At 44.6% G+C, this 22,470-nt stretch overlaps 1 protein-coding gene across 1 annotated transcript in view; it reads right to left on the bottom strand.

Moving 5' to 3' along the window:
• Nucleotides 1-22,470, bottom strand: part of LOC116176069 — a 176,383-nt gene that overhangs the window by 37,519 nt on the left and 116,394 nt on the right. The window contains 37 exon segments of the mRNA XM_031494536.1: nucleotides 388-708; nucleotides 758-1,063; nucleotides 1,112-1,417; nucleotides 1,472-1,798; nucleotides 1,851-2,162; nucleotides 2,212-2,538; nucleotides 2,821-3,135; nucleotides 3,187-3,495; nucleotides 3,545-3,850; nucleotides 3,898-4,230; nucleotides 4,280-4,594; nucleotides 4,642-5,286; nucleotides 5,333-5,638; nucleotides 5,683-5,988; nucleotides 6,036-6,368; nucleotides 6,417-6,725; nucleotides 6,782-7,429; nucleotides 7,482-8,090; nucleotides 8,140-8,472; nucleotides 8,521-8,832; nucleotides 8,877-9,203; nucleotides 9,250-9,570; nucleotides 9,619-9,921; nucleotides 9,969-10,271; nucleotides 10,456-10,791; nucleotides 10,838-11,152; nucleotides 11,200-11,838; nucleotides 11,889-12,194; nucleotides 12,244-12,552; nucleotides 12,602-12,931; nucleotides 12,981-13,295; nucleotides 14,503-15,141; nucleotides 15,188-15,493; nucleotides 15,543-16,229; nucleotides 16,274-16,588; nucleotides 16,639-16,962; nucleotides 20,763-22,343. Of these exon segments, the coding sequence (XP_031350396.1) occupies nucleotides 388-708; nucleotides 758-1,063; nucleotides 1,112-1,417; nucleotides 1,472-1,798; nucleotides 1,851-2,162; nucleotides 2,212-2,538; nucleotides 2,821-3,135; nucleotides 3,187-3,495; nucleotides 3,545-3,850; nucleotides 3,898-4,230; nucleotides 4,280-4,594; nucleotides 4,642-5,286; nucleotides 5,333-5,638; nucleotides 5,683-5,988; nucleotides 6,036-6,368; nucleotides 6,417-6,725; nucleotides 6,782-7,429; nucleotides 7,482-8,090; nucleotides 8,140-8,472; nucleotides 8,521-8,832; nucleotides 8,877-9,203; nucleotides 9,250-9,570; nucleotides 9,619-9,921; nucleotides 9,969-10,271; nucleotides 10,456-10,791; nucleotides 10,838-11,152; nucleotides 11,200-11,838; nucleotides 11,889-12,194; nucleotides 12,244-12,552; nucleotides 12,602-12,931; nucleotides 12,981-13,295; nucleotides 14,503-15,141; nucleotides 15,188-15,493; nucleotides 15,543-16,229; nucleotides 16,274-16,588; nucleotides 16,639-16,962; nucleotides 20,763-22,343 (14,934 nt within the window).

A 22,470-nucleotide genomic window follows, 5' to 3' on the forward strand; every position in this document is an offset into this window, starting at 1 on the left:
CTATTTAAATTATATAAAACATAGGCGGCGTGGCTTTATTTTTTGGTAACGACACCGCTGAGTCTGGAGTATTCTATATTCCGTAACCATGATCAGTACCTAGATAGTACAGATCTCAAATTACCTTAACTTTTTATTTATTGGATTTTGAATTGCGCAATCTGTGAATGGGACTGGTATACCTTAATTTTTTCGCAGGTGACTTACTCATTTACAAACTGACCTTAGTTATAGTTTTCTATCGTTGTTATAATAGCATTGAAATAGAGTTATGATAATATACCAAGACACCATGAACTTTTTTGGTTTTTACCTTATGGTAGGTATTACGTTTAAAGCAGTTAAGCGAGCAGTAAAGTAGTGGTAAAATAATGTCTATTCTCTTACTTTCAATTTGATTGCATTGCGTGAAGGGGTCCCCAAGGAATCCGTTCAGACATATGCAGTTAGGCGTATGACTGACAACGCGACATTCCGCGTTTAACCCGCAAATACCAGCGCAGGGATCTTTGCATTTTTGATCGATACAGGCTAAGTGGTTGAGACATTCGTTGTTGGTTATGCACTCGGGTTTGCAATTGGGCGGTGTACCAATGTAATTTGCCAGACAGGAACAAGACGGTGACTCGTTTACGACCTTACACTGGGAGTTTGGACCACATGGTGACGGTTGGCAAGGGTCTGTGGGTAGCCTAACTGGTGGTTCAACTAGAGTGAGTCAGGTGAGTTTCTGTGACATGGGATTGGTTTCACTTACTAATTAGATGACATCTGATAAATGGATCCCCTGAATATTGAGGTGCACAACTGCAGATGGGGTTGTGGTTTACAACCTGGCACAAAGCGTTAACACCGCATGTGCCGGGGCAGGGGTCGATACACTTCTGGTTACTACACGCTTGGTTCGGGAAACACTCAGAGCTGACTACACACTCAGGGCGACAAGTGGGAGGGGTACCTAGGTAACCAGCGACGCATGAGCAAACTGCCTGTCCATTTATCTCTCTGCACTGGCTGTTGGGCCCGCAAGGAGATGGACTACACGGATGAGTTTCGGTTGGTTCTGTTTCAAATTTGTTAATAGCTAGAATCAAACAAGGAGCCAATTTACCTTCAAAACGTTGGCAGAAAGCAAATGCGTTTCCTTTGAAACCAGTTGCGCATACGCAGGTTGGTATGTGATTTATAACGCTACACTCTGCGTTTTGCCCGCAAGTTCCTGGGCATGGATCGACGCATTTGTTTCTAATACATGCCAAGGTCTTGGGGCAATCATTGTTCAAAACGCACTCAGGTCTACATTCACGATACGGATCGCCTTGGTATTCGACCAAACAGGTACAAACACCTTCGCGGCATTCAGCGTTGGGTCCGCAAGGCGACGGGTAACATGGATCGGGTTTCTCAGGAATCTTGGCTATAATTTTGTTATGTTAATTGATAAATCACAAAGTGGAGAAGTTGGCATTACGTGGTGGTTTGGGATAGCAACTACTAAACGGATCTCCAGTGTAACCCTCGTAGCAAACACACGTAGGGGTGTGGTTGATAACGCTGCACGATGCACCAGTACCACAGGAGCCCGGGCAGGGATCTCGACACTTCTCGTTCATACACGCTAAGTTGCTGGGACATTCTGAGTTAATTACGCATTCGGGTCGGCAATTGGGTGGGCTCCCCGTATAGCCCAATTGACAGGAGCAAGACGGCGAGTCTCCAATTTCGCGACACTGCGAGTTGGGTCCACAAGGAGAAGGTACACACGGGTTGCGAGTTGGATAAACCGTGATTTCTACAGCTGCGAATGTCAAGTTGTTAGACAATTTAAATGTTGCTGGAGAGGGACTTACGAGGTACACGGTGGCAGTTGACAAATGGATCGCCGGTATTTCCAGATGTGCAGCTGCAGATGGGGCTGTGATTGATAACTTGACATTTGGCGTTAACGCCACAAGTACCCGGGCAGGGATCGACACATTTCCTATTCAAACATGCCTTGTCTTGTGGACACTCAGTGCTGACTACGCATTCGGGGCGGCAACTGGGTGGATTTCCGATAAATTCAGGGAGGCAAGTGCAAACGGCTTGTTCGTTAACCACGCGACACCTACTGTTAGGCCCGCATGGGGATGGATTACACAAATCTGTAGAGTGTTTGATGTCTAAAATTAAAGTTTAGGCTAATTTAATTCTGAAAGATAGGTGACTCACTGTCTTCCTCTTTTATAACAGTGCAATAGCTGAAAGGATCACCAGTGTATCCTGTTCTGCACGTACACGACGGAAGATGGTTAACCACTTGACAGTCTGCGTTCTGTGAACACGTTCCGGGACAAGGATCAATGCACTTGTTTCTAACGCACGCTCGGTTCGATGGACAATCTGAGTTTCGGGTACATTCCGGCCGGCATCCCTCGTAAGGATTACCCACGTATTCTGGAAGGCAAATACACGCGCCGGCTCCGTTTTGTTCTCTGCACTGAGCGTTAATTCCACACGGTGACGGAGTGCAAGGTGTTCTAATCTCCTGAACATCAGCTAAAAGCAAAGGTTGCCATTTTTGAAAGGAGCGATTATTAAAACTTTTGGGTTTTCTTTGATTGCCTCTTTTCTAAATTTGTGACAGCTAAGAATATTTCTAGTCACTGTAAACACAATCCACGATGAACCGTTTAGAAAATACCGCATCTTAGTTGATGGCATACACTGCCAAATAAAGAACGGAAATGAAAGATCAGTGAATCAGTTTTAACCCAAGAGATAATCAAATAATGTGCCCAAAAGTACGCTGTATGCTCGCTCATAACAAAGATTTCTTACGTGATTGTAGATGGCATTGCACGAAAGGATCTCCGAAATGATTCGGATGACAAACGCATGTCGGGGTATGACTAACGACGCGGCATTCGGCGTTAAGTCCACAACTGCCAGGGCACGGGTCTTGACATTTGGTATTGATGCAAGCCAAATTAAAGGCGCATTCGTTGTTACTAATACATTCCGGTTTGCAATTCGGTGGCGACCCTCGATACTCGGGAAGGCAAGAGCAAGAAGGCGAGTCGCCTGTGATCTTACATTGAGAGTTTGGCCCACAAGGGGACGGCTGACAAGGATTCTTTGGTTTCTCAATTTCTCCTGAAATATCATGGCATTTAGCGTTATAATTAATTTGGAGATAGGTATTACGTATAATGTGGCATCTCGTGAATGGATCTCCGGTGTATTGGAGGGCACAGCTGCATATCGGATTGTGATTTACGACCTGGCAAACGGCATGAATACCGCAAGTGCCGAGGCAAGGATTAACGCATTTTTGATTAACGCAAGCCTCGTTCAGAGAGCACTCCGAGCTGACAACACACTCCGGTCTGCAAGTTGGCGGTGATCCAATGTATCCGGGCACGCAGGAGCAGACAGCCTGATCATTTATCTGCCGACATTGGCTGTTGGGGCCGCATGGAGATGGGTGACAAGGGTTTACATTAACTGTAGGCTCTAGAAAACGGTTATATAGTAGGTAATTTTGGCCTAACTAGGTAGGTACCTGGAATGCGAGTACAGGATGTGAAAGCGTTTCCACTAAAACCAGAAAGACAAGAGCACATCGGAACGTGATTGATAACTGAGCATTCGGCGTTTACTCCACAAGTCCCGGGGCAAGGATCAGCACACTTGCTTCTTATGCAAGCTTTGTCACGTGCACAATCGGTACTCAAAACACATTCGGGTCTGCACCCTCGGTACGGATCCCCTTGGTACTCTGGCAGACATGTGCAAGTTCCTGAATTACACTGAGCGTTTGCACCACAAGGTGATGGGTGACAAGGATCCTCCTCTTCGTGTTTTTTCGCTAAAATTGCCATTACAAGAAACTCAACTACGCTCTGAAAGACTTACGTGGTGGCTGCGGGTGGCAACTACTAAACGGATCACCAGTATAACCTTCAGAGCATGTGCAAATAGGTGTATGATTGATAACGCTACAGTGTGCCGAAACACCGCAAGAACCGAGACACGGGTCTCTACATTTTTCCTTTATACACGCCAAATTGCTGGAACATTCCGCGTTGATCGTACATTCTGGGCGACAATTTGGCGGAGTGCCAATATAATTAGACAGACAAGAGCACGATGGAATGCCCCCTACGTCGCGACATTGCGAGTGTAGCCCGCACGGGGACGGCACGCATGGATTGACTACAATTGGAGTTGTAGGCGTTAAGGGAGCAGCTAAAATCAAAGGGTCATCCACGAGCAGGCAATACAGCAATCATCTTACGCGGAATAGAGTAACATCTGGTGAATGGATCTCCGGTATATCCGGGTGAGCAGCTGCATATCGGACTATGGTTAATAACGGTGCATTTCGATTGCAAACCACAGGTGGCAACACAAGGATCGTCGCATTTTTGATTAATACACGCCTTATTCGATGGACACTCGGAACTTACTGTACATTCTGGTCTACAACCTGGAGGGGTTCCAATGTAAGTAGGTAAACAGGAACATACAGCTTGCTGATTCACTTCCTTGCATTGACTGTTCGGGCCACAAGGAGACGGGGCACAAGGATTTCGTGCTTCTGGTGGAATCGCTAAAACACGACTGTATCACTGCTTACACAACGACATAAGCACTTACTTTCGGCTGATGCACGGTTGCAATACTTAAATGGATCTCCAGTAAAGCCAACAGTGCAGATACACGAAGGGAGATGATTAATTACTTGGCATTCCGCGTTCTGACCACAAGTGCCAGGGCACGGATTTTGGCATTTGCTCCGAATGCAAGCCAAGTTGGATGGACAGTCGGAATTCAAAACACATTCTGGCCGACAGCCTTCGTAGGGATTTCCCACGTAATCATCAAGACAAGAACATGAACCGGCTCCGTTACGTTCCTTACAAATCGCGTTAGATCCGCACGGGGAGGGAACACAAGGCGTGCGCTGCTCGACAGCAACAGGAGTTAACCTAGGCTCGCATCTGGTAAACGGATCACCGGCATAGTCCAAAATGCAAACACAATTCGGTGTATGACTGACAACGCGACATTCTGCATTTGTACCACACGCTCCGGGACAAGGATCCTGGCATCTTTGGTTCATGCAGGCGAAATGGCTGGGACACTCGCTGTTGCTCACACATTCCGGTCGACAATTTGGAGGCGCGCCAATGAACTGCGGTAAACATGAGCAAGAGGGCGAGTCTCCCGAGACTTTGCATTGCGAATATGGACCACAAGGAGAAGGCTGGCACGGGTTAAGGATCGGTGGTTGTTCTTCTTCTAAAAAGGATGTGATAATACAAATTCCACATGTCAAAACACTTACTTAATAGGAGACAGCGAGTAAATGGATCTCCTGAATATTGTGATGGGCAGCTACATATCGGATTGTGGTTTACAACCTGACACGTTGCACCAATTCCACAAGTGCCAGGACAAGGGTCGATACATTTTTGATTGACGCATGCAAAATTCAAAGCGCACTCTGCGCTACTCACACATTCCGGCCTACAATTTGGTGGGCTTCCAATGTAACCCATAACGCACGAACAAACGCCTTGGCCATTAATTTCGCGACACAAACTGTTTGGACCACATGGTGAAGGGCTGCACGGATGAATTGGGGCTGGTTCTAAAAACACTGTCAAACGTATCGCTTTAATCAGTGAGAATTACCTGGAAGTAAGTGGCACGAAACAAACGCACTTCCTGTGTAACCTCGGGGACAACTACACATAGGGATATGATTAACGACAAGACATTCTGCGTTGCTAGCGCAAGTTCCAATGCAAGGATCGACACATTTACTCCTGATACAAGCTTTCGATTTGTCGCAATCTGAATTTAAGACGCATTCAGGTCTACAGCCTTGGTACGGATCACCTTGGTACTCAGAAATGCAAGTACAAACGCCAGAGTGACATTGGGCATTGGAACCGCACGGTGAAGGGTTACATGGATCCTTTTTGGTTGGTTCTACATCTGGAAGTTCAGGTTTTTGAAATTGTACTTTTACTCACGAAACTTACGGGGAGGTTTCGGGTTGCAGCTACTGAACGGATCACCTGTAAAGCCCTCCGGACAAACGCAAATCGGAGTGTGATTAATTACACTACAACGTGCGTTCATTCCGCATAAACCTGGACACGGATCTCTGCATTTCTCTCTAATGCAGGTTTTAACAGTGGGACACTCCGAGTTAATGGTACACTCGGGACGGCAATTAGGCGGGCTGCCTGTGTATTCAGGTAGGCAAGTACACGAAGGTATGTCTCCAACATTGCGGCACTGCGAGTTGGGACCGCAAGGAGAAGGTACGCAGGGATTTAGATCGGCCGGTCGAGTAATCGCAGGTTGTGGAGCTAAAAAGAAGAAAATAACGTACGCGTTGGAGTGTAAGGTCAGCTTACTAGGCGCCTGGTAACAGCGAGTAAATGGATCGCCGCTGTATCTCGCTTCGCAACTACAAATCGGGCTGTGATTGATCACTTGACATTTTGCGTTTAAACCGCAAACGCCCACGCAGGGATCTGTACACTTTTGATTGACGCAGGCCTTGGATGATGCGCACTCTGAGCTGACAACACATTCAGGCCTACAGCCTGGTGGGGAACCTGAATAATTGGGCAAACAAGAACAAACTGGTTGACCGTTGACTTCGCGGCACTGACTATTTGGTCCACAAGGTGAGGGGTGGCAAGTTTGTTTAGGGGTTTCAGCTGAAAAGAAGTCATTATACGAATATGGATGTGATTAAATCGAAGAAATAACTCACGTTTTGGAGGTTCTTCATATTTGCAAAACCGGAATGGATCCCCTGTAAAGCTCGCTCTGCACGTGCAAGCAGGCAGATGATTTATAACTTGACAATCGGCATTCTGGCCACAAACTCCAGGACAGGGATCTTCACACTTATTTTTGATGCACGCTTGATTTGATGGGCAATCCGAATTTAATGTACATTCCGGTCGACAACCTTCGTAAGGATTTCCAATGTACTCTGAGAGGCAGATGCAGGAACCGGCACCGTTTTGCTCCCTGCATTGTGCGTTTGCGCCGCAAGGGTTGGGAACGCAGGGCGATAAATGCTCCTTTGTCGGAGAAATTGCGCGCGGAATGCATTGGGTGAACGGATCTCCGGTGTAGTCATTGATGCATACGCAGTTGGGAGTATGGCTAACCACTCGGCATTCGGCGTTTATACCGCAGATACCGGGGCAGGGGTCAACGCATTTTTGATTTATGCACGCCAGATGTGTAGAGCACTCATTACTACTGACACATTCGGGCCTGCAGTTGGGAGGTTGTCCAATGTAGGTAGGTAGGCAAGAACACGAAGGCGATTCTCCTGAAACTTTGCACTGGGAATGCGGACCGCATGGCGATGGTTTGCATGGATCAACTGGGACCAAAATTGGTTCATCTAAAACGAAAGGCCGTCACATACTTTCCCAGTTAAAGGTTTTATTAGTTACCGAAGAGACATCGAACAAAAGGATCTCCTGTGTACTGTGGTGGGCAACTACATATGGGATTATGATTTACCACCTGGCAAATTGCAGAAGCCCCGCATATGCCTGCGCATGGATCTATACACTTCTGATTCACACACCCTCGATTCAATGCGCAATCCGAGCTGAGGACGCACTCTGGTCTACAAGTTGGTGGAGTACCAATAAAACCGGGTACGCACGAACACACAGCTTGCTCGTTGATTTCTCTGCATTGGCTGTTGGGGCCACAAGGGGTGGGGTTGCAAGGGTGGAGCTTGGTAGGTTCTATCACAGGTGAACAAATAATGAAGGCGTTTCCTGCGTATCCTTTGGTACAGATGCACATTGGAATGTGATTGATCACGTTACACTCGGCGTTTTGACCACAAGTGCCGATACACGGATCTACGCATTTGTTACGCACACACGCCTGTGTTTTCGGACAGTCGGAGTTTAAAACACATTCAGGTCTGCAACCTCTATAAGGATCTCCATGGTACTCATCCAAACAAGTGCATTCGCCATTGTGGCATTGTGCATTTGATCCGCAAGGCGATGGATTACACGCGTCCTTTACTTCAGGTGTCTTAGCTGTGAAAGTTGTATATTTGATAACGTTATTTGTATTAATGAGTCTTACGTGGTGGAGGCTTGGGATAACAATTACTGAAGGGATCTCCTATGTAATCTTCCAGACAACTGCACACGGGAGTGTGGTTAATAACAGTGCACCTCGCACCGATGCCACACGATCCAGGACATGGGTCTCTACATTTCTCTCGAATACAGGCTTTGGTGCTGGGACATTCGGCACTAATGGTACATTCTGGTCTGCAGTTGGGAGCATTACCTACGTAATTAGGTAAACAAGAACAAGCTGGTGATTCTCCAATTGTTCTACATTGAGAGTTCGGTCCGCAAGGTGAAGGGACACATGGATTAACATCAGCTGGTTTTGGAAGAGGTGTTATGGCTAAAAAAATGCTTACTTAGGCAATAAAAATGAATGTTAAGCTCTTACTGGGCGCTGGGAAGCACCGCGTAAATGGATCCCCCGTATATCCAAACTGGCAGCTACAAATGGGACTGTGATTGATCACCTCGCAGTTTGCTTGAAGGCCACAAACTCCCGGGCAAGGATCAGTACACTTTTGGTCAACGCACGCTTTATTTAGGGGACATTCCGAGCTAACCACACACTCTGGACGACACGAAGGTGGATTTCCACGGAAATTTGGCAGGCAAGAACAAACTGCCTGCTCGTTAACTACGCGACATTGACTGTTTGGTCCACAAGGCGATGGTGTACAAGGCTGTTTCGGAGTTTCTATAACTGAAAGGAGGATTAAAACCACAAACCTTGCGACTTAGACATACTTTCTATCTCTGCGATTATGTGGCAATATCTAAATGGATCTCCAGTGTATCCCACGATACAGGTACATGATGGTAAGTGATTGATCACATGGCAATTGGCGCTTTGACCGCACGTTCCCGGACAGGGATCTTGACATTTGCCATTAATACATGCGCGGTTCGATGGACAATCTGAGTTTAACACACACTCAGGTCGACACCCTTCGTATGGATTTCCGATAAATTCTGGCAAGCAAGTACAGGCACCGGCACCATTTCGTTCTTTACACTGAGCGTTTACTCCACAAGGTGAAGGCTGGCAGGGCGTTAATGTCTCTTGGGGAAGTTCTGGAAAATGTCAGTATAGCACTTGCCGAGTGACAGGCGAGCTTACTTGAATTTTCTGTGCAGTAAGTGAAAGGATCTCCGGCATAACCTCCAATACAAACGCAGTTTGGCGTGTGACTCACAACTCTACATTCGGCATTTTGTCCGCACACCCCAACACACGGATCTTTGCACTTCTGATTAATGCAAGCCAAATTGCTAGCACATTCGCTGTTACTGACACACTCCGGCCGACAATTCGGAGGAACTCCGATAAAGTCGGGTAGGCACGAACAGGAAGGCGAATCACCCGCAACTTTACATTCAGAATAAGGTCCGCATGGCGACGGTTGGCAGTGATTGATTTGTGCCACCGGTTGTTCTGTCGCTAGAAAACTGGGTTAGCGTGATCTTTGAAAAGTTGGGGATGTCTTACGTGTTTTGAAACATCGCGAAAATGGATCACCGGAAAGATCGGTGGGACAACTACATATCGGATTATGGTTGAGCACTTGGCAAAGTGCGTTTAATCCACACGTGCCAGGACAAGGATCGATGCATTTCTGATTGACGCACGCTTGGTTTAAGGGACATTCGGTGCTAACGACGCATTCTGGACGGCAAGTGGGAGGGCTTCCAATAAATCCGGGCACGCAAGAGCAAACAGCTTGACTGTTAATCTCGCGACACTGGCTGTTCGGGCCACAGGGTGATGGTAAGCATGGATTTCGTATTTCAACTGAAAGTTTTCGATATGAAGTAGCCCGATGTTACTGTTGTAATTACCTATAAATTTATTGCACGAAACAAATGCGTTGCCGGTGAACTCTTCGGGACAGGAGCACATCGGGACGTGGTTCACCACCGTACAGATGGCGTCTTGACCGCAAGTACCAGGACATGGATCAATGCACTTATTTCGCAAGCACGCCATGTTTCTGCTGCAGTCACTGTTTAATACGCATTCTGGTCTGCATCCACGATATGGGTCCCCTTGGTATTCTGGTAGACAGGTACAAGTACCTTGGTTACATTCGGCGTTGGGGCCACAGGGTGAAGGAGTGCACGGATCAGATTTCACTGGGCCGGCTAAAAAAGTTGGGGTAATTGTATAATAAAAATTAGCTATAGCCGAGGGAATACGTTCTGTATTTAAATACTTTTCGTAAAATGGTTCATTTTTAAAATCAACGAATTTTTGGATGGAATAACTAAATTTTGAGTGACAAGTATTTAAATACCATTTGCATTCAACTGTGGAAAATTATCTTACGTTCAACTGGAGGTTTGGGATAGCAGTTCGAAAACGGATCTCCAGTATATTCGTCTGGACACAAACAGATGGGGATGTGATTGAAAACATTACACTTCGCTCCCAATCCGCAGGAACCCAAACACGGGTCTCTACATTTTTCCTGAATGCACGCCAGGTTGCTGGAACATTCCGAATTTATCGAGCATTCTGGTCTACAGTTCGGCGGGCTTCCAATGTAAGTCGCAAGGCAAGAACACGATGGGGATCCTCCAATGTCTCGACATTCGGAGTTAGGCCCGCACGGCGATGGAGCGCATGGTTCTCTAATTAATGGCGTTTCGGGTAAGCGCGGTGCTGGAAATGGACATTTACTTCGAGCCGGATTGAAATAAAGACTTACGAGGTGCAGGGAAACATCGCGAAAACGGATCGCCAGTATAATCAAAGCTGCAGCTGCACAACGGGCTGTGATTAATTACGTGACATTTGGCGTTAAGTCCACAAACTCCCGGACAAGGGTCGACGCATTTTTGCTGCACACAAGCTTGATGTAGTGGGCATTCGGAGCTTACGACACATTCTGGCCTGCACGCGGGTGGACTTCCAATGTAGCCTGGGGAGCATGAGCAGACAGCCTGTCCGTTTGCTTCCTTACACTGACTATTGGGACCACAAGGAGAAATCTGGCAGACATCGGTGGGGCGTTTATTAACCGCTGAAATTAACAATGTGCTTCATTGTATAAATCGTTTAACGACTTACGTTCAATGAACGGATTACAGTAACGGAACGGATCGCCACTGTAGCCAGGTTGACAAACACAAGACGGAAGATGGTTAATAACTTGGCAATTCGCGTTCTGTCCGCATGTTCCTGGACACGGATCTTTGCATTTACTATTCATGCAAGCTAAATTTGGTGCGCAATCCGAATTTAAAATACATTCAGGTCGACATCCTTCATACGGGTTTCCAATATAATCGGGTAGACAAATGCAGGCACCGGCTCCATTCCGCTCTTTGCATTGCGCATTTGCTCCACAAGGTGAAGGCTCACAGGGAGTTAGTAACTCGGGGACTAAGTGAGTCTCAACGGAGCACTGCACAAATGGATCGCCCTTGAAACCGGATAAGCAGGCACAATTTGGTGCGTGACTGACTACGCGGCACTCCGCGTTAACTCCACAACTTCCCGGGCAAGGATCTCGGCATTTCAGATTTATACACGCGAGGTGGATAGAACACTCGCTGTTGCTGGTACATTCCGGTTTACAGTTTGGAGGCGATCCTGTGTAATCTGGCAGACATGAGCACGAAGGCGAATCGCCAGACATTTTACACTGTGAATTGGGTCCGCATGGAGATGGTTGGCACGACGCTTTTTGAACTGGGATTACTTCTTCTACAAAATAAAACGGTAACGGGCTCAGTTGCCACGGAAGGACATCTTACTTATTTCCTGGCATCGAACGAACGGATCACCTGTATGTTGCAACAGGCAGCTACATATGGGATTGTGGTTCACTACTTGACAGGTCGCTAATATACCGCAAGTGCCTGGGCACGGATCGATACACTTTTGGTTCACGCATGCTTGGTTCAAGGAACACTCACTGCTGACCACGCATTCGGGTCTGCAAGTGGGCGGGGCACCCATAAAACCGGGCACACACGAACATACTGCGAGCTCTTGAACTTCTCGACATTGACTGTTTGGTCCACACGGAGACGGATTGCATGGGTGTTTGATTTCCACTTCTGAAAGGTGAGAGTTCAGCCTGGCTTGCAAATTTACAAAAGCTCATACCTCTACTGGGCGAACACAACACAAAGGCGTTACCTTCAAAGCCTTTTGAACATACACACGTGGGAATGTGGTTGACAACAGAGCACTCGGCGTTTTGTCCGCAAGTGCCGGGACATGGGTCCAGACATTTCTTCCCCATACACGCTTTATCCTTGGCACAATCATCGCTTATCAAACATTCAGGTCTACATTCTCGATATGGGTCGCCATGGTAATCCGGTAAGCAAGTACATAACCCTTTGAGACACTGAGCGTTTGGTCCGCAAGGTGAAGGGTGGCATGGATCTGAGATTTCTGGTACTTTTGGTGCTAGAATTTTCTCGGTTTAGTAATAATGGACGTAATTGGGGACACTTACGGGATGGTGCAGGGTAGCAATTAGTAAATGGATCTCCAACATAACCATCAATACATCTACACGTTGGGCTGTGATTGATTACAGAACAGTGAGCGCCTACTCCACACGAACCGGGACATGGGTCAATGCATTTATTACGAACACAAGCCTTATTGCTTGAGCATTCCGAATTGATGACGCATTCGTGTCTGCAATTTGGTGGACTTCCAATGAAACCTGGTAGGCACGAACATGAACTTAATCCCTCTCGATTTCGGCAATCTGAATTTAACCCACACGGAGATGGTACACACGGATCAGTCACAGTGGGGATGCGGGTAGGTAGAGGTGCTACGTATACAAAAATAAATGAACTGCAACCGGGAAAAAAAGCGCTTACTTGGAAGAGAATAACATCTGCTAAACGGATCTCCAGTGTAATCGAACTTGCAGCTACATACCGGACTGTGATTGATAACTTTGCAGTGCGTATTCAATCCGCATGTTCCCACGCATGGATCAACGCATTTTTGATTAACGCAAGCTTTTGTCGGTGCACACTCTGTGCTCGCAACGCATTCCGGTCTACAACCGGGTGGGCTACCTTCATAATTGGGCAGACAAGAACAAACAGCCTGTTCGTTTATAACGCGGCACTGACTGTTGGGACCACACGGTGATGGACTACACGGATTTGCACGTTCTTTTTTCTGAGCTAAAATAAATTGATAAAATTGAGTATGTACCAAGGCGCTATAGACACAAAAAATAACATTGTTGCAAGTTTCATTGCTTTGTGTACATGGTAAGAATATAGTCCTGGAACAGTCGACGGACAATGGACGGATTACGATAAAATTTTGTAGGTGGATTCTTTATCAAATTAGATCGGAGTTCGTGAATTCGCAATGTAGCCCAAAAAATAAAGAAGGCCCTTTTGACATCTCCGTGAGTTATGAACCGAATTGCATGAAATTCAATTTGCGTATAGCTTTAGCCATATAAAACGCAATTCCAAAAATTGAGTCTAATCGATCAACATTCACAGTGCCCTTTTCCCATCTCGACCATTTATAAACCGAATTGCAAACTTTTTATTTATGAAGCTATTTAAATGAAATTTGATACATAACCACTTGGAATAAAACTAAATTTAACGCCAGTTTCAAAATTTGGTTTTGCCAACTTTCTTATTTATGGAGGCATTTAAATAAAATTTGATACATAGCCACTTGAAGTAAAACCAAATTTAACGCCAGTTTCAAAATTTCGTTTTGCGTATGCGCAGCGACAACTTTCTTATTTATGGAAAGATTTAAATGAAATTTGATACATAGCAAATGTAGCGCCATTTTCCAAATTTGGTTTTGTGTAGGATGTGTAGTGCCAACTTTCTTATTTATGGAAGCAATTAAATGAAATTTCATACATATACACTTTAAATGAAAGCAAAACTAACATCAGGTTTAAAATTTGGTTTTGCACATGCTATAGCCTTACCCAGGAGCTCGTTTGCTATATTTGTTTAATTTATTAAAAAAACATGCTTCATAAACAACGGAGATATAAATCGACTGTTTCGAGACTTTTTACTTACTCTGTATATCTAATGGAGTCCAAATTTTCGGAAATGTTGAGGAAATTTTGCTTAAGCTCCATTTAATACCTATAATCAATAATCGAGGTTTCACATTTTAATAATAATCGCCTAATAATTAAACGACTATTGTTGGTAGGTAATCGATTAATCAAGATATTAGATTACCTATTGATAATAAACGGCGAGTTGTTTGAAAATCACAAAATCAAAATAAACGATGATTTTTAGAAATCGATTATCAATTGCTCGAACTTATAATCGCCAACAACAATGTTATTTTTTCGACACACGCCATATATAAGGGTGTTGTGGGCAAACTTACGTTCAATCACATGACTGCAATATCTAAATGGATCTCCGGTAAATCCGTGGGTGCATGTGCAGGAAGGTAGGTGATTAACCACTTGGCAATTGGCATTTTGGCCGCAAGTTCCCGGACACGGATCTTGACATTTATTTCGAATACAAGCACGATGCGAGGGACAGTCGGAGTTCAACACACATTCCGGGCGACAGCCTTCGTAAGGGTTTCCGATGTAATCGGTGAGACAAGTGCAGGATCCGGCACCGTTGTGTTCTTTACATTGGGCGTTGGGTCCACAAGGCGATGGCACGCATGGGGTCAGATGTTCAGGTTCGATTACAGTCACTTTAGGTTGGCAATGAGAGAATGGGTCACCAGTATAGCCAGCGAGACATGCGCAGTTGGGGGTATGGCTTATTACTCTACATTCGGCATTCAGCCCGCAGGTGTTAGGGCAGGGATCCTTGCATTTTTGATTAATACAAGCCAGTCGAGATTCGCATTCGCTGTTGCTTATGCACTCCGGTTTACAATTTGGAGGTGATCCGCTAAATCCAGCTAGACAAGAGCACGAGGGTAACTCATGTATCACTTTACACTGTGCGTGAGGTCCACAAGGTGACGGGTTGCATGGGTTCACCGGTTTGGTTTCCGCAGCTAAAATGGATAGTTAAAAGGTAACAATCGAAAGGAGTCCACCTACGTCTTATGTAACATCTAGTAAATGGATCACCGATGAAGTCGCGAGGACAGCTGCATATTGGGTTGTGGTTAACCACCTGACAGAGGGCACTAACACCGCAGGTGCCAAGGCATGGATTGCCACACTTTTGATTAACGCAGGCTTCGTTCAATTGGCACTCTGCGCTGACCAAGCATTCAGGACGACACGTTGGTGGGCTACCAAGAAAACCAGGTACACAAGAACAGACACTTTGGCCGTTAATTTCCCGACATTGACTGTTTGGTCCACAAGGTGAAGGATGGCACGAACCTTTCAGTGACGGTGCTAAAAGGAGAACATTAGACCACGCGCGAATGAAATGTGCAGATGCTACTTTTGATGATGTTGCAAAGAACGAAGGCATTTCCCACACGTCCTGGTGGGCAACTACACATAGGTATATGATTTATGACTTGGCATTCGGCGAATTCACCGCAAGTTCCTACACAAGGATCCTGGCATCTGCTTCGAATACATGCTTTATCTTTGGCGCAATCCGCGCTTAGAAGACATTCAGGTCTACAACCCCTGAACGGATCCCCTTGGTGATCAGGCAAGCACGTGCAAACTCCGGAAATACACTGCGTATTTGCACCACACTGTCCGCACGGGTCAGTTGTCTTGGGAGGTACCGCTACAAAACCTTTAGTTAAACTAAACTGGCAACGCTGGTGCGTAGGCTTACTTGGTGAAGGTGGAATCGGATGGCAATTATTGAATGGATCACCTGTAAAACCTGAAAGGCAACTACATACAGCTGTGTGTTTGGTTACGTGACACTGTGCGTTAATTCCACAGGAGCCGGGGCACGGATCGCGGCACTTTTCGCGTATACACGCTTGGTTGCTGAGACAATCCGAGCTTATTGTGCATTCCGGTCTGCAGTTGGGTGGAGCGCCGATGTAACCGCTCACACACGAACAGGATGGAGATTCGTTAATTTCGCGGCATTCTGAGTAAGGTCCGCAAGGAGAAGGTGCGCACGGGTTCATGTGAACCTTTGGAGGGCTTGGAGTGGGTGCTAAAATGTTAATTGTAGCCTTGCTTACGATGGAAGCGGCTTACGTGGTAATAAATAGCATCTAGTGAACGGATCTCCGGTATGTCCAGGGGAACAACTGCATATTGGACTGTGATTTATAACCTCGCATTTGGTACGTAATCCACAAGTGCCAATGCAAGGATTCGAGCATTTTTGGTTGATACACGCGTTAGTCGGTGGACATTCTGAGTTGACCACACATTCTGGACGGCACGTGGGTGGGGTTCCAATGTATCCGGATAGACACGAACAAACGGGTTGCTCGTTCACCTCGCGGCATTGGCTGTTGGGACCACAAGGTGTAGGGGTACAAGGGTGTGACGGTTCAGATTTGGTAGCTATAAAATGTTTTATGTGACTGGTGAAATTGTACGGTAATGATTCTTACGGGTTACGGCTATGGTACAATAACTGAATGGATCTCCTGTGTAACCCGATCTGCAGGTGCACAGGGGTAGGTGGTTTATAACTTGACACTCCGCATGTTCACCACATGTTCCAGAGCACGGGTCTTGACATTTGTTCTTAAGGCACGCACGGTGTGAAGGACAGTCCGAGTTGTATAGGCACTCGGGTCGGCAACTTTCATATGGGTTTCCTATGTAGTCTTGCAGACAGGCACAGGAACCGGCACCATTTTGTTCCTTACAAATTGCATTGGTACCGCAGGGCGACGGGGTACAGGGATGACTGATTTCACGGGGCGGGGAAACTGAAATTGTTTTCATACCTTTAATATTTTCCCATTATTTTACCACTAAACTTTGTTACTGCTTTTTGTAGTTAGGGTTTGCTTGTGGGGGTTTAAGCGTATAAAGCATTAGGGTTATAACCTATCATTTTTTCGATATAAATCGCGCTTAAGCTCATTTTCGATCACCTTATTTTCGTGTTGGGCAAGCCTAATGTATTAATACCTAATTTGAGTTAATGGGGGGTTGCGTGGGCAAGAGCGGGAGGATTTGTTGTATGCTGAAGCCGTTGTTGTTATCGTTGGAGGACTAGCCTTACCTTCAGTTGTCCTCTTAAGCGTAAAGCATTATTACAGCAAAAGCGAGCATGCTACACCATATGTTATACTTATTTAAACTTTTAGTATTGGCATACTTTTATATGTGACGATGTTTACTGTTGAAATGGCTGAGGCATTTTCCACAGAATAAAACCTTCACAGAACAGAAACATAAATGGCGCTAAATTGTCACTGATTACAGCGTTTCCCGTGGTTGTACGGAGAACTATTTATCGCAGACTCAAATATTTTTTTGCAAAACCTGTAATTTTGCTCGTTACAGGAATAGTATTTTACATTATTAGCCAGGTAAGTGGGTTTTTACTGGCGATAGGAGAAGTTAACTGGCGAGCCGTTAGGCGAGCCTGTCATCTCCTAGAGCCAGTAAAAACTATTACCTGGCGTATAATGTACAATATTTTATTTGTTACTCATTTGTAAACGTAAATAATTAGTTCTTAAATTGATCTTGAAGAAATGTCTAAAATATCATGTGATCCATGTAACAGAGACTTCGCATTAATTCTGGCCAATGAAATTACTAGATTACTAACTTGTAAAATTTTTACAAGTCTGCTGTTGCATTTATGTCTACATAATAATTAAAATTTCTTGTAAACCAAATTGTGTAGGGTAAAGTGTATTAAAAAGCCATAAAAATGATCAACACTGCATTTTTTTAGAATATATGCCTTATGTAGTAGGCAACCCATAATACACATGTGTATGTATGTGTCATACTTAAAACAATTTCCCAAAAGTTACTAAATTTAGTAACTTTTTCGGATGTAAATCAGACTTTTCAATTTACTCCTCTTAGTTTAAAAACAGAGTATAAATACACTTTAATTTAACAACTGTGTATTCTTTATCGATATTTATGATTTAGATCGAATTGGGGGAAATTACTTCATGGCTTTAGAAGCTGGTCACCAGATGGCGCTACTATGATTTTAATGCTAAAGTCACTAGATATAGAAAGTACCGCAATCATCCGCCATTTTTGGGCAAATTTGCTGCCAACTTAAAAAAATTGACAAATAAAATCTGAATAGCTGTAATTTTTTATAACCTAACTTCATAGTACTGTCATGTTTTATAAAAATATATAGGTACAGACATCTCCAAACAGATGGAACAATCCCTAACATTAAAGTTACTAGAATCTGGTAACTTTCGCCATTTTTGGGCAAAAATCATGCGTTCTCTCTCTAACACACGAGCCCAATGGATTGCGGTACTTTCTATATTTAGTGAAGTGACTTTATTTAATGCTTTAGTTCACAGCACACCCACTAAGATCCGCCAAAATACCATACAAATTTGTAACATTGCTGTTTCTATTCTGAGAAGGCCGTATTCTGTGGCATTTTCTAATTGACCGAAGATCTATTTGTCATTTGTCAATTAGTGCAATTTGACAGACATATGTTTCAATTAGATCTAATTGAGAGACAAATCTTCCAACTAGCTAACATTAATGGTGCGCTTATTCTATCATTGTCATTAGTTTACTATCACGAGACCATTAAGAAACAGCCAATAGAAACAAAGACATGGTTTCGTTGGTTAGCCACGCACAATAAACATTTGTTTCTATTGGTTATTGGTCTAATGATAGTGAACTTGATAATGATTCTATAAACCCAACATTCGTTATGTTTGACGAGCTATTCGCCCCTAATTGAGGCCTTTTAAATATAGCAATCGCACATTTAAAAGTATGGTACACATTTAAATAACACTTTACACATGCAGTTTTAAGTATGGAGCACACACTCTCGCGGATAGGATCATATATATCTACAACTGATGATAATACCTACACATTTCACAAAATGTGCATTACTAAATTTTTCCTTCGTAATATAATTGCAATATAATGATAGGTGGGTAGCTACCTATTTTTACATTTTTTACTTTCAATAAATATCTGGCACTAGTGGCGCTGGTATTTTAAGATAGTGGGTCGAATTTATGATCTTGAGGTAGTACACAAAAGACCTAAAGATCTTATTACGAAATAAAGTTCTGAAAGGTTTCTATATACACAAGAACATGGATTCCATAATACTTTCAAATAATTAAATGCAATAATGGCGAAATTTATTTGAGGGAACCTGTAACTACGTCGGATTGGCACATAACATTAAACGTTGTACTAGATTATTGAACAAAATGGTGTCGTGGAAACACATTTCGCAATCGACGCCGAGGCTGTGTAGATTTCGGAGCAGTTATCACGAAAGATGCGTACCCTTCTCCTTACATCCATTAATATGGAATAATTGAAAGAAAACTTGGGGGCTTGAAGATTTGATAATTCAAATAGTTCAAAGGCTGAGTAAGAAAATATCCGAAAATCGGAAAATTTTAATACCGTCGTGCAAAACAAAAAATATATCAAAATTGAAAAGTGAAAAACTAAAAAATTCAAAAACTTGAAGGCGCGAAAAACCTCAAGAAGAGTGATTAAAAAACTCAGAGAATTGCGAGGTAGCTGGGAAGCTGGGCGACTGAAAGATCTGAATACATGAAAACGCGAGGTCTTAAAAATCCGAAAACCTAAAATCTGAAGAACTAAAAGTCTCATCAAAGATTGAAAAGGCGAAATACCCATATTAAAGGAGGAAAGCACTTGAAAACGTGGCATTTTCCATTTTCCAGGAAATTTGTCGGATAGGTATTATCGCATGATCAGGACGTTGTGCGTGGGTGCACCATCCTGTTGAAACCAACATATGACGTATACGTATAGCGCTTAAAGCGTAGTAATATGAACGCATAAGGTAAAATGAAATTCAACGCTTGACTGCAGAGTCAACTCCAAGCAGAAAGCATGACGCTAAAGGTTATAAAAATATTAAAAAATTTTGCATCGACCAGGGATCGAACCCGGGCCGCCAACGTGGCGGCAACAACGATTAGACGAACGACGGCTAGCATCTTAGGCCCGGTGCACACGCCGGTTTTTAAACGTACGGTGCCGGTCCGTTCATGCAACGGCACCGTACGTTTAAAAACCCGACATGCGCACCGGCCCTTGATAGACACAGATGGCTGAAAATTTGCGACGTTTAACGCTTTAGGGCTGTCAATTTTGGTTGAAGAACATTAAATAACGTTACTTTGGAGATGCCTACTCGCTCCCCTATGTTTCATCAAAATTTGATAGCGAGTCAAACATCTTACTTCCTGGCGCTATACGACACAATTCTTTCCTGTCAATAATAATTTGTTTGTGTACAACGTTTAATGTTGAGTAACAACCACCTCGTGCCAATTTTGTAGTTGATTCTTGGACTAAAAACGTCCATTGCATATATGTCAATTTATCTAAATAATTGATTGAGTTATCAAATAAATATATACAACGAATATGGCAAACTCGAAACTATCAAAAATCTGCTGGGTCTGCTAATTAAAAAAATATTAAAAATCCTGCGATTCGGTGTGCTTCCAAACTTAATGATAAGTAGATAATATTTCAAAAATCCTACCTGGTGTGATGATGCATCCAGTGAAGGGATCGCCATTATATCCGGAAAGACAGCTGCACACAGGACTATGGTTTATAACACTGCACACAGCGTTCGAACCGCACGAACCCGGACACGGATCGCGACACTTCTGATTAATACACGCGAACTGACTCGGACATTCCGGATTTATGATGCACTCGGGTCGACAATTCGGAGGAGCGCCGGTATAGTTCGGCAAGCACGAACACGCCGGATTTTCGCCGCGCACTTGACACACGGAGTTCGGACCGCACGGCGTCGGTTGGCAGGGGTTGACAGGTTTGGGCTTCTCTTTCACCTCGGGAAGACATCTGGTGAACGGATCACCGCTGTATGCATTGTCGCAGCTGCATATCGGATTGTGGTTTATCACTTGGCACCTTGCGCTAATTCCGCACGTTCCCAAACAGGGATCTTGGCATTTGTTATTTAAGCACGCCTGGGTTAATGGACATTCAGCGCTTACAACGCACTCCGGTCGGCAAGTCGGTGGATTACTAATGTATCCAGCTTGACAGGAGCATACTGCAACATCATTGACCACTTTGCACAAACTATTGGGGCCGCACGGTGAAGGATTGCACGGTTCCACTGATTTTTCGGGTATTCTTGGTACTGGGCGGCATATGGTGAACGGGTCTCCCTGATAGTTAGCTATACAACTGCATGTCGGAATATGGTTAATTACATCGCATTCGGCATTCTGCCCGCAAGTACCTGGACATGGATCAATACATTTATGATTGCTGCACGATTTGCTTGGCGAGCAATCTGTATTCATAGTACATTCCGGTCTACATCCCACATAGGGGTCTCCTTGGTATTCTGACAGACAAGTGCACACACCGTTGCCTGAGCATTGAGCATTCGCACCACAAGGGGATGGATAACAACCGTCAGGTTTGGGAACTTTGGGTTCCTCAGGTTTAGGCGAGCACTGTACGAAGGCATCACCAACATAACCGCTGATACACGTGCAAATTGGTAGATAATTCTGTACTCTGCACTCTGCGTTAAAACCGCAAGAACCAGGGCAAGGATCGCGGCACTTCTCCGTAATACATGCCAAATTCGATGGACAATCTGTATTGACGACGCATTCGGGTCGACAGTTCGGTGGGACCCCGATGTAGTTAGGCAAACAAGAGCAAGAGGGCTGTTCGTTGATTACTCTACATGCCGAATACAGACCACAAGGCGATGGTATACACGGATCGACGTGCTTGGGTGGCGTTATCGGAATGAGCACCTCGTAGCACCTTACAAACGGATCTCCGCTGAGCCTTTCCGGACAGCTGCATATGGGGTTGTGGTTAATCACCTCGCATCTGGCACCGAGCCCGCAAACTCCTTTGCACGGGTTGCTACATTTATATCTATAACACGCCTGATTTTGTGGACATTCCGAACTGACGGTACATTCAGGTTTGCAATGCGGCGGCGAACCTGTGTATTCGGGTAAGCAAGAACACACGCCTTGACCGTTCACGTTGCGACATTGGCTGTACGGTCCACATGGTGAAGGCAAACAAGGATCTTGGAGAGGGCTTTCAGTAGGATCTGCAACAATCAAAATTGTATTAAAGTCTGAAATTATGTACGATAAATATTGCTGTGTTTTTCTAACCCTACCGTGATTATTATTTCATTAATTTAGTAAATTCCACTGATTTGGCAGTAGTTTTAA

This window comes from Photinus pyralis, unplaced genomic scaffold (genome assembly GCF_008802855.1).
Source record: "Photinus pyralis isolate 1611_PpyrPB1 unplaced genomic scaffold, Ppyr1.3 Ppyr1.4_LG7, whole genome shotgun sequence".
Lineage (NCBI taxonomy): Eukaryota > Metazoa > Arthropoda > Insecta > Coleoptera > Lampyridae > Photinus > Photinus pyralis.